This window comes from Lepidochelys kempii, chromosome 1, assembly GCF_965140265.1.
Source record: "Lepidochelys kempii isolate rLepKem1 chromosome 1, rLepKem1.hap2, whole genome shotgun sequence".
Classification (NCBI taxonomy): Eukaryota; Metazoa; Chordata; order Testudines; family Cheloniidae; genus Lepidochelys; species Lepidochelys kempii.
Window position 1 is genome coordinate 289,585,125 of NC_133256.1, and position 12,240 is coordinate 289,597,364.

Sequence of the window (12,240 nt, forward strand, 5' to 3'; positions counted from 1 at the left end):
ACTAATAATTTCCCAAGTGGAATTGTATCAAACGTGTTACTGAAATCCAGGTAGATTAGATCTACTGAATTTCTTTTGTCTAAATAATCAGTTATCTTCTCAAATAAGGAAATCAGGTTGGTCTGGCATGATCTACCTTTTGTAAAACTATGTTGTATTTTATCCCAATTACTGTTCACCTCTCTGTCTAACTACTTTTTCTTTCAAAATTTGTTCCAAGAGCTTGCATACAAGTGAGGTCAAACTAACAGGCCTGTAGTTTACTGGATCACTTTTTTCCCTTTCTTAAAAATAGAAACTATATTAGCAATTCTGCAGTCATAGGGTATGACCCCCAAGTTTACATATTCATTAAAAATCCTTACTATTGGCCTTGCAATTTTATGTGCCAGTTCCTTTAATATTCTAGGATGGGAGATGTAGAATTTCTACCTCCATATCCTCATTGCTATTAGCTACCCTGCCACTACCCCTAAACTCTTCATTAGCCTCATTAAAACCTGAGCCAAAGTATTTGTTTAGGTGTCGGGCTATGCCTTAATCGCCAGCCCATCCTCAGTACTTAGTGGTCCCACTTCTTCTTTTCTTCTTATTTTTATGCCTATAGAACTTTTTACTATTGGTTTTGATTCCCTTTGCAAGGTCCAACTTTGCTTGGCTTTTGGCAGTTCTCATTTTACCCCTACACTTTCTGACCTCCAAGAGGGAGCTTTCCTTGATGATCCTTCCCATGTTCCATTCCTTGCAGGCGTTCTGCTTTGTCTTAATCACCTGTTTGAGATGCTTGCTCATCCAGCTTGGTCAGTAACCCTTCCCTATGAATTTTTTCCCCTTGCTTGGGATGCAGGCTTCAGATAGCTTCTGCAACTTTGACAAAGTAATTCCAAACCTCCTCCACATTCAGATCCTTCAGTTCTTTGGTCCAGTCCACTTCCCTAATTCCCTTAATTTTTTTAAGTTAGCTCTTTTGAAATCAAGCACCCTTGTGGCAGATGCATTTTTGTTCATCCTTCTATTTAGTTTAAACTGAATTAACTCATGATCACTTGAACCAAGACTGTCTTCTACAACCAGTCCTTCTGAGATCCTCACTACTCACCAATACCAAATCTAAAATGGCATCACCTCTTGTTGGTTCAGCAATTATTTGTTGAAGAAATCGGTCAGCCATCACATCCAGGAAAATCTGGGACCTACTATTTAGTAACACTTGTCCTCTAATATGTATCTAGGATGTTAAAGTCTCCCATAATCACACAATCCTCAGTAGTATTTATTTAATGAAAAACATTAAAAATGTCTCTATCCATATCCAAATCAGATCCTAGTGGTCTGTAGCACACCCCAAGCACTATATGAGGGGAACCTCTAGTAGCTTTCTTCCCCAAAGTGATTTTGGTCCAAACAGACAGACTTTGTCTTATCCATTTAATCACTTATGATTTCTTTACCTTCTACCTCATAATTAAACATACAATGCTACTCTGTCACCTTTGCCTTTATTTCTGTCTTTCCTGAACAGCACATACCCTTCAATACCTATACTCCAGTCATGACTACTATTCCACCATATTTCTATTATCCCTGCAACATCTGGTTTCACTTCCCGCTCCAAGAGTTCTAGTTCCTTCATTTTGTTATCCAGGCTCCTTGCACTGGTGTACAAACATTTTAACAGTTGCTGCTTGGCTTTGCCCACGTTGCTTGCCCGACTGGGTACAGTCATTCTACTGCCAGTATTGTCTGTCTGACTGGTATCAGCACTATCCTTCCTCTTACCCTCTGCTGTTCCTTTCTCCAATGCTGTATTGATTTTCCTCCCTCTCCATGTTAAAATCATCCATGGAGATTACATGAGCATCTCCCAACCATGCCTCAGAGCTCCTAGTTTAAAGCTCTTTTAATGAGTTGTGCCAACCTCAATCCCAGTAGTCTATTTCCCTCCCTACTCAGATGGAGTCCATCCCATGAGAACTGTCCTCTGTTCATGAATGCCTCCCAGTGGTCAAATAACCCAAAGTCCTCCTGATAGCATCACTGCCTGAGCCAATTGTTGATCATCATAATTTTGTCTCGCCTTCATTCTCCTCCTGTACGGACAGGCAGAACCCCATTGAAGATCACCTGAGCCTCCATTTCCTTAAGTGTCTTCCCCAGCTTCTCATAGTCTGTCTTGATATGTTCCAGTGAAAATCTAGCTGTGTCATTTGTTCCCACATGAAGGATAATCAGTGGATTCTTTACTGCTCTTATTAGGATCCTCTTCAGCCTAAGGTCCACATCCCATATCTTAGGTCCTTGGAATGTATTGGGGGACAACTTTTTGTTTCAGAAAGTGAAGGAAGTAACCAGGGGAACAGCCATTGTGGACTTGATTCTGACCAAAAGGGAGACATTGGTTGTGAATCTGAAAGGTGGAAGACAATTTGGGTGAGAGTCAAAATTAAATTATAGACTTAAGGACAATGGAGTTCAAAAAAAGCAGACTTTAACAAACTCAGAAAACTGATCGGTAAGGTCCCACAAGGATAAAGGAGGTCAGGAGGAGAGCTAGCAGTTTCTCAAGAAGACAATATGAAAAGCACAACTGCCAGCTATGCTGATGTGAAGCAAAGATAGGAAAAATAGTAAGAGGACAATATGGCTCCATCAGGAGTTCTTTAATGACTTTATAATAAAAAAGAATCCTACAAAAAGAGGAAACATAGAAAAAAGTGTAGCACAAACATATAGGGACAAAATCAGACAGGATAAGGCACAAAACAAGTTACACCTACCAAGGGACATAAAAGATAATATGGGAGCAAGAGAAAGATGAAGGAAAGTGTAGATCCTCCACTTAGTAGGGAAAGAGAGCTAATTACTGATGACATCAAGAAATCTGAGATGTTTAATTCCTAATTTTGCTTCAGTCTTCACTAAAAAGGTTAATGGTGACCAGATTTTCAACACAATTAATATTAACAACAAGGGAGAAGGAACGCAAGCCAAGATAGGGAAAGAACAGGTTAAAGAACTGAATACAAGTTAACAACATGATGCAGTTGTGAAAAAGGTTAATATCATTCTGGGCTGGAGCATCAAATGTAAGACCCAAGACGTGACTGTCCTGCTCTACTCATAACTGGTAAAGTCTCAGCTAGAGTACTGTGTCCAATTCTGGGTGCCACACTTTTGGAAAGATGAGGATAAACTGGAGAGAGTCCAGAAGAGAGCAACAAAAATTATTAAAATGACGTATGGGGAAAGGTTAAAAAAAATCTGGCCATGTTAAGTCTCGAGAAAATAAGTCAGATTGGTGACCTAATAAACAGTCTTCATATATGTGAAGAGCTGTTATAAAAGAGGAATGTGTCCAGTTGTTCCCCATATCAGTTGAAGGTAGAACAAATAGTAATCAGCTTAACGGGCAGCAAGGGAGACTTAGGTTAGATATTAGGAAAAAAACTTTTTAACTATAAGAATAATTAAGCTCCTGAATATGCTTCCAAGGTAGGTTGTGGAATCCTCATTACTGAAGGTTTTTAAGAATAGGTTAGACAAACCCCGGTCAGGGATGGTCTACTTGGTCCTGCCTCAGTGCAGAGGGATGGACGAGATGACCTCCGGAGTACCTTCCAGCTCTATATTTTATGATCTTACAATATACAGCAAAATGTACTATAATTTTCCAGTGGCTACGTGAATTACTACTACAATTAACTGGAATTAGAGAGGAAATTATCTGGGTGAACAAGTCATGCAAATTAATATCCATAATAAACAAACTTCCTTTGACAATGACTAGTCAATGCACTGTATTTTCTGTTGACAAATAGATTTAGAATTCTTAAAAGGCTTACTGATTGCAAATGGCAACATTCACCCCTCTTCTTCCTGTAATACAGAATGCAAATCAGAAACATACCAGTATTGCACACATGACACACAAAGAAAAGAACTGCACACAGGTGCACTGGCAGAGGGTGAGGCTCACTCTTAAGTAATTTATATACTGATTCACACACAAAATAAAAAGGGATGAGAAAAGGTTTATTCATCCTTTATGATTCATGCCCAATTTGATCAAATGTGCCATTATTTCTCCTTGGGGCTGGCAAAGGCGCTGTCAATGGTCCAAATTGGTAGGCAGTGTGGCATTCATTAAAATATATTTTCCAAAAAATGATATGCCAAGACCTTAACAAATGTAATACTACTAATGCCTGTGGCTCACTGTCTTACAATTCAAACCATATAATGCTGGGATGATTTCCATTACTGTTGGCAGTTAAGGTACAGTGAATGTTATCAAATATTTCTGTTTGTGTAAAATATTATAAACAGAATACTACAGGCTATGTATTGGTAAGTGTCACTGAATAATTTTGGGAATGGACTACTGTATTTTCAGAATTGGGGCAAATGTTATTTTCTCTGTGAAAATCAAATATAAAATAAGAACAAGACGAGAGGAGGAGCTGAGAACTGCAATCCAAGCCCCCACCACTTCTGAAATTTTCCCTGCTCCCATACCCATGTATAAAAACTACCACTGCCAGTCAAGAGACAAAAGATGAGAAATAAAAGAGAAGGTTTTCTTAGCAGGATGGAGGGAAGTTCCATGTTGCCATGGGCAACTGATAGGTGGTATCTAGTCTCTATAGCATGTGAATGTGGGAGGCGGGGAGAAGTGGAAAGAAGTTGACCACATATGGGTTCCCCCACCTCTTAATCCAGTTATCTTTAAAGAGGAGAGGAAAGGATGGTACAATGATGTAACTTGGCAGCCATTTGTCTCCCAGCAAGAACTGTGCTACAGCCATTCCTGGTGGCATACACTACCTCCTGTCTAATCTTGTTTCCTCTGTGAGGATTGCAGTTCAGCTTTACTGTGGAGAAGACTATAATTCAATGTGCTTGGTTTACTGGTAGATGTTCCAAAGATGTATAGAATTAAACTGTACTCTTAAGGAAAGGAACTTTGGCACTGGGTGCTAGACTGCAGCCTCTAGGGTACTGTTTTTATTGTTAGCAACAAAAGGCAAAATATGTTTGAAGTAACGTTTCAGCTATTCTCTATGTGGATTCATTTTTCACTAACCTCCTAGAATGTTCTGGACCTTTGTGGAATCTTCCAGACTTTCAGAGAATTACATTTTCCCTGAACCTCCTAGAATGTTGTCAGCCATGCCCTCACAGGTATATGAGGGGCATGGAGTTTCCAGTCAGTCAGTGAGACATAAGAATGAAGTGAGAACCCAGCTGCAATATTGTAAACCTTGTTTTATTGTGTAAATTGTGAAAGCGTACTTGTGTTTTAAGACTTGAAGAGTGACTAATAAAGGGACATCAGAAATATTTAATGAGACGTCAGAGATCTCTATTGAATCTCTACCTATGCAACAATTATAAAATAACTACAGTTACTCTTTTTGCCATACTTAACACATAATGTTTGATGACTTTCTAAGACTGCAGAACATAGACTTTTGCTTTCCCTAATATTGTCTGTTTTCCCCCACAGAAAATAAAACATGCCCCTGAAGAAACCTTCAGGAGCTCAGTATAGGAAGCAAAAAAGCTCAATTGCAATCTACTTTGAAGCAAGCAAGGGGGTGAATTTGACGGGAAAATATCTGAAATAGAACAACATAGACCAGGCCTTAGGCAGCAGCAATTGTTCTAGTGCAGAAGAAATTGAGTGAAGCGTAAATGATGGAAATCCTATTACTAAGGAATTAACAGATTTACTTGAAGATAAGGAATGGAAATGTGAGGAAAGTGATGGAGAATCATCCAGTTTTCCTGGGGGCGTAAAGGAGAGCGATGATAAAGAAGAATGTAGCCCACATGAAAAGGAGAGTAATGACAAAAAAGAATTAGCCTTGCATGATGACAAACAGCAGTGAGAAAAATTGCACATCACAAATCGATACATCAGATCCTGCTTTCCTGCTTATGGCTGGCAATCCTAAACTCTGCCAATACTGATCGTACAATTTTGAATGGGGAGGGCAAAATCAAGGATGTGACATTTCTAGTAAATGAGCAGACTTCTCAATGAGCCACACTTCTCAAAGTTACACTGCGAAAGAGAGAAACTGAATCGACATTGACTAGTGTACTCAAAATCAACAACAAAGTGTTCTGTTTCTGTTGCAAATATTTGATAAGAATGCCAAATTGTTGCTTGCACTTTCTGGGTACAATTACTGGTATAACTTAGCTAATGTTCTGAAGCAAGATGAAAAGTCACCTGGCCATTTTACAGCGTAGTCCAAATGGCTGGAGGTCAAATCCAGGCTCAAGCTAATAATAAGCATAGACACAGAACAACAGCACATTATTAATGTAGAAACCCAGCATTGGAAGAACGTGCTCAAGCATCTGATCTCAATTACACCCTCTTTCTTGGAAAGAATAATCTGGCTTCCCAGGGCTCATTGGATAAGTTGTTCACTGAACATAATGGTAATTTTCTCAGTATGGTAGAGCTCCTTGGGAAATAAGATGATGTCATGCGTGAGTACCCACATCAAGTAGTTCATAAAGACGTTATGGACCATTACGGCAGCCAATCAATTCAAAATGAATGGATTGCCCTTATGGCAAGGAAGGTGCTTGATAATATACTGATGCGGCTCAGCAAAGCAAAGTACCATGCCATAATAATGGACAGCACTCCCGATATTAGTCACAGTGAAAAGATGTCATTTACAGTAAGATTTGTTGATGAGGATAGCTGTATACAAGTAAAGGAAAATTTTATCTGTTTCTTGTCTGTGGACAACTCTACTGGAAAAGGCCTAACAGAACTGTTTGTGAACATTTGAATGAAAATAAAATAAAGCTTCAGGACTGCTGTGGCCAAAGCTATGACAACAATGCAAACATGAAGGGAAGAAATAGCGATGTCCAGCCAAAGGATCCTTGTGCTGAATTCCAAGAGCTTTCTTTGTGCCTTGTGGCTGCCGTTCCCTCAAACTGGTTGTGTCAGATGCAGCATCATCTTTTTTAGATTCAGTATCTCTCTTCAGAGTACTACAAAGGATATACATCCTGTTTTCAGCATCAACTATCAGGTGGAAGATCCTCTCGGACACTTACAAATCTGACCATGAAGCCACTAAGTGGCACTCAGTGGAAGAGCCATATTGACAGCCTAAGGCCAGCAGGGTACCAAATGACTGAGGTTTACAACACCCTGATGGAACTGGCACAGTTGAGTAAAACTGAGGCTGGAATCAGACATGAGGCACAAAGTCTTGGAAAAGCAGATCACTGACTTCAAATTTCTGGTCTCATTTGTGGTTGGCACAATATCCTGTTCCAAGTAAATGTAAGCAAGGCATTACAAACTCAGATGATGGACACTGTGACTGCTACTACTTTGATAAGAAGCTGCTTTGATTTCACTGTGACCTACAGAGACAACGGATTTGAAGATGCCATCGCTGCTGCCAAAGAAATGGCAGAAAACTTAGGAGTTGAGCCTGTCTTCAAGGAAACTTGTATTCATCAGAAGAAGAGACAGTTTGGTTACGATGGCAGAGATGAGGTGATGGGAAGCTCGGAAGAAAAATTCATGAGGGAGATTTTTTTGCTTGCTCCTTGACACTGCTTGAGTGTCCATCGAAGAAAGGTTCAGACAAATGAAGCACCACGAAAAGACCTGCGGTTTTTTGTATGACCTTAGTATGCTGCTGGTGGACAGGAAAGCACTCTTGAACAATTGTCTGGACCTTCACCAGATACTGACACTGGGGAATGATTGGTTGTCCATGATAAAGACCTCTAAATCGAATTGGACAACATCCATCACATTTTGCCACATCGGAAACACCGTCCACTCCAAGTTCTCCAATTCATTCACGATGCAGAGCTGAAAGATGCTTTCCCAATGTGTGGATAGCTTTGAGAATTCTGCTCATGCTGCCAGTCACAGCCATGAGTGGTGAGTGCAGCTTTTCGAAGCTCAGGCTCATTAAAACATATCTTCAATCGATGATGGCCAATGAGAGACTGACATCACTTGCCGTTTTATTGCTTGAAAATGCCATTAGCCAGTCTTTGGATCTCTCTGACGCTGTGCTTTAGTTTGTGAGGGCAAAGGTGAGAAAAGCACCTTCTGAACTAAAGGACTAGGGTTAACATTCTACGGCTGTCACCTACTGTAACACCCAATGTTTGTGCACAGTTCAATTTCCTGATGTTAGTACACTTTAGTTATTCCTAAAATTAAAAAGTTTTTATAAGCTTAGAGGAAACAATTTTTTAATTTGCTTATTCATGGCATGACTAATTACAGATTTACAGATACTAGTGTGCAAATTTATTGTCTTATCTGACAGGGATAAATCATGCATACAAATTGTGCAAAGTCTTGAAATGAGCTACAAATGCAGTAACAAATAAGTTTAACAAATTGAGGGGAGGGGCACCGAAGACATTCCTCGCTTGGGGTGCCATTTGGTCTACGGCCGGCCCTGGTGCAGCTACCTGGCAGGAAGATGCCTCCTATAACTAAGATGAGATTGGCAAGATTTTCCTTACCACTGCCACTCTCACCCCAACAAAAGCACAATTTTACTCAAAATATCTAGGAAGATATGATACAATGCATTCTGAGTGACCAGAAAAAAATCACTGAGGCAAGAGCTCCGAAAGAGAACATACCCATCACATACAGTTGATTAGACCGACTATGTAGGTGGTTTTCAGTGCAGGCACCAGGATAGAGAATGCTCCCAAAAAATGAAAGCTACAACTCTCAGAAAGGCATTGGAGAAGAAAATGCGTGACAGGACTTTCAAAAACAAACAGCCATCTCTTTGCTCAAAAGGGACTTAAGTTATAAAGCAAAAACATCAGAACAAGAAATGCTGTAGCACAAAATGTTATCACAGAAAACAAAACAAGGACTTGTCTAAGGAGAAAGGAATTACAATATATTATAAAAGTCATAAAAAAGTTCACATGACTTACTTCCACAAATAGATAAATGCAAAAGAACCCTGCAAAGAGATGGATTTGCTATCAATAACTATGGGAGAATCAAAAGTTCCTTCAGAATCTTGAAACACTGCAAGCTCTTCTCTCTCTCATCAGGGTGGAGACCCACTAAGTTTTGATCACTCAAGGCCTTAAAGACAAACCATCAACTTGACTTCCAGACAGTCTCCAAAAATATGTCACAAGTAGTATCATGTGTTACACTTGTCCCAGCCAATTTCTGTGACTTTACATTCACATTTTTCTACTTAAAATAAATAAATAAATAAAAATCTGTTGGTATATGATAGACTTGCAAAAACAAAAACATCAGGAACTAGCTATATGGGAGCACAGTGAAACTGACTAAACAAAGTGCTATCAAAAGCACAAGGCAGGCAAACCAGGAGAAATTATTTTTGTCACTAATCTGTTTATCCTTCTTTTCCCTAATACTATTGCTGACCCCAGTGGATCACAATTGTTGGTATCAACAGTTATAATGTTAACGTAGATTGGTTGCTGGTGTTTAAGTCACTGTACCATCTAACTCTGCTCAGAACAGGTCTGGACAACACCACAATTAAAGTGTCAAGTGTGCAGGTATAACCCACACCCCTCCTCAGTGTGGTGGTCTGTCCCATCTAGTGGCACCAAGACCACTTAGAGAGATTAATGAGTTTGCTCTACAGCCTTAACTAACAGCGAGTTGGCTTTTAGCTCATGCGGTAGAGGCTCATGCACTGAGTTCCAGAGGCCCCAAGTTCAATCCCGCCCGCTGACAACCAGGGTCTGCCAGTGTTACACAAGTACCTTGTTTGCAGTAGTGCTCCCACTCCCATTCCTTCCTTCCATGTTGTGCTGTCTCCCTAATGCATTTTTTTGATCTCTACTCTCACATCCTCCACACCACTCTTCACTCTGAAATGGTGTGCTAGAATCTCCTTTGCTGACAGCAGCATGATGCTTTTGCCTCCCCATTCCCTAATGTGAGGGAGGTAGGCATTTCTCTCTCTTGTATAAGTTCCACCATGCAAATGGGGGTGGACAGGGGTGGGAGAAAGCTTCCCTATCTCATCTGTTCCTGCCCTCACATTGTCAAGAAGGAACAAGGAGACAATGGGGAAGATTTCTCTCTTCTTGCTCTCATCATACTATGGGGAAAGGAGGGGACAGGGAGATATACTTTTCCCCCCTCCTATGTATTCTGAAGAAGTTTGGAGGTATTTGAGGATCTTTGTTCATTCATCTGACCCTAAGAACCTCAGCCACAAAGGGCCTAGACAGAACAGAGATTACTGTGCTAAATTAACTGATTATTCTCTACAAGATTCCCCTTCCCTTCAGAATCCATGTTGTTGCTACTAGTGTTCTCCACCCTCCTGTAACTGAAGTGAGATAAGGTGCTAACCAACATAGCAGAGAAGCTGGAGATGCTTGACCAGGAAGGCCGCCAAATTCAGGAAAGCATCCCTTACTTATGAAAGTATTTAAGCACATGCTCAAGTCCCATTAAACTCAATAATACCACCTAGCTCTTATATAACACTTTTCATCCATAAAACTCACAGTGCTTTTAAAAAAAGGTAAGCATCATTATCTCTGTCATGTACATGGTGAAACTGAGGTACACATAGGTTAAAATGACTAGTCCCAGGTCACACAATAGGCAATGCTTTCCTGAATAGCAATGGATTTAAGCACAAGCTTAAGGGTTTTCTTGAAATAGGGCCTAAAGCAAAAGTAGCAGCCTGTGTGGCAGGACAAGTAGGAGTAGTTGTGAGTGAAAGGGGAGCTATGTCCCCAAAAGTCACCTTCCCAAAGCTATGTGCCCAATTACTTATCTATTAAACAACCCCCTCTTTCCCTGTCCCAGCAAAAGTACTGTAGCCACAAAGGACATAATCTAATGGTGGAGAAAATCCAGGAATAACTGACAGTTCCTGTATAGAACTCATATGCAAAACACTAGCCACTGTCTTAAATATTTCTTTTACTTTTAAAATAATCTCTCAAAAATCTAGGGCAGGTTTCCTAATAATTTCCTTCTAAGATGAGTAGAGAAAGCATTTTGTTCTACGTATTGTGAAGTCTGCATATTTGAATTCCAGAAACAGACATCTGCATCTGGGAGGAGACAGGAAACTGTACGTAATGCTCCCTTTAGTCTACAAAACAAACATCTGCCGAGTCTCAAGCAGTGTATTGTCTAAATTCAAAAGTAGTAGAGCTCTACAGCTGTCTACCTCTACTCTCAGCAGCTGGGGCTAGCAGTGGAAATAAAAACTACTATGAAGGATACATTGAGAGTTTCTTCCATGAAAGGAAACAATGCTAATAAATGAAAACAAAAAAATCAACAAGAGTACAATTTTTTTTGAAAGCATGGAAAGTTTCTGAACTGGGAAAATGTCACCCAATCTGCATTCATGATAAGATATGTTCACAGTTTATAACTCTCATCTTTGAAGATTCCAAGAAAAAAGATTTGAATGTTCTGTATATCATTGGCTGTGACACTAAGATTTGAACTCTACAATTTTTAACAATGCTTTAGAATGGTAGGGAACTGAAGAGGAAAGGGGGTGTTGTTTGTTTTTAAATTATTGTTGCCTGTTTGATAAACACTCTCCAGTCCCCAAAGGAGTGGATACATATATTAGCAGGCTGAAAAGCCATGGTTAAAGCCAATTTCCTGTCTACAAATAAAGTTCATTATTCAAACTGTCATCCTGAAGCCTGATAATCAATTTGAGAAGCTCAATACAATTACTGCATTTTAATAGAAAATGGTGAAATTACTGTGCAAAGGGCTTTTTTTAAGTTACTATTTTATTGTTGTAGAACTCAAGAGGTAAAGGACACAGTGTAAATTTTTAGAAAAATGCCAACACAACTGCACACCTAATTACAATGCAAACTCTGCTCCCACACCTCACACAGTACACCTTCATCTCCACTGCTCTTTCTCCCACCACTCAACACTTTTTCTTTTGTTTCCTATCACCATGCCCAGACCCCTTTAATTTATCTCCATGCTACTCATGCAAGCCCTTATCCACAAATACACGTGTTCCCTGTCTTTTTGCTAGCCCAGGCAACTCCTGATCCTATCTGGTTTATTTCCTAATACTCCAAGCACTTCCCTTCCGCAAGTTATTCATATATCCATTAGCCGCACCTGGTTTTTTGCTGTAGCACAATGCCCAAGTGGTGGGACAGTCAAACAGACTGTATGTCTCTGACCAACAGAATAGAATTCTTAGT

General features: G+C 39.9%; 1 protein-coding gene across 7 annotated transcripts in view; it reads right to left on the reverse strand.

Annotated features, from left to right (window-relative positions):
* The window catches only part of SRGAP1 (SLIT-ROBO Rho GTPase activating protein 1), a 233,446-nt gene that overhangs the window by 150,176 nt on the left and 71,030 nt on the right, over positions 1-12,240 (reverse strand). The window contains exon 1 of one of the 7 annotated variants that reach the window (XM_073327899.1): positions 3,843-3,878. The exons of the other annotated variants lie outside the window; for them this stretch is intronic. Within the exon in view, the coding sequence (XP_073184000.1) occupies positions 3,843-3,861 (19 nt within the window). The 5' untranslated portion in view covers positions 3,862-3,878. Of the gene's footprint in view, positions 1-3,842; positions 3,879-12,240 lie in introns of those variants that run through there. 7 annotated transcript variants of the gene reach the window in all.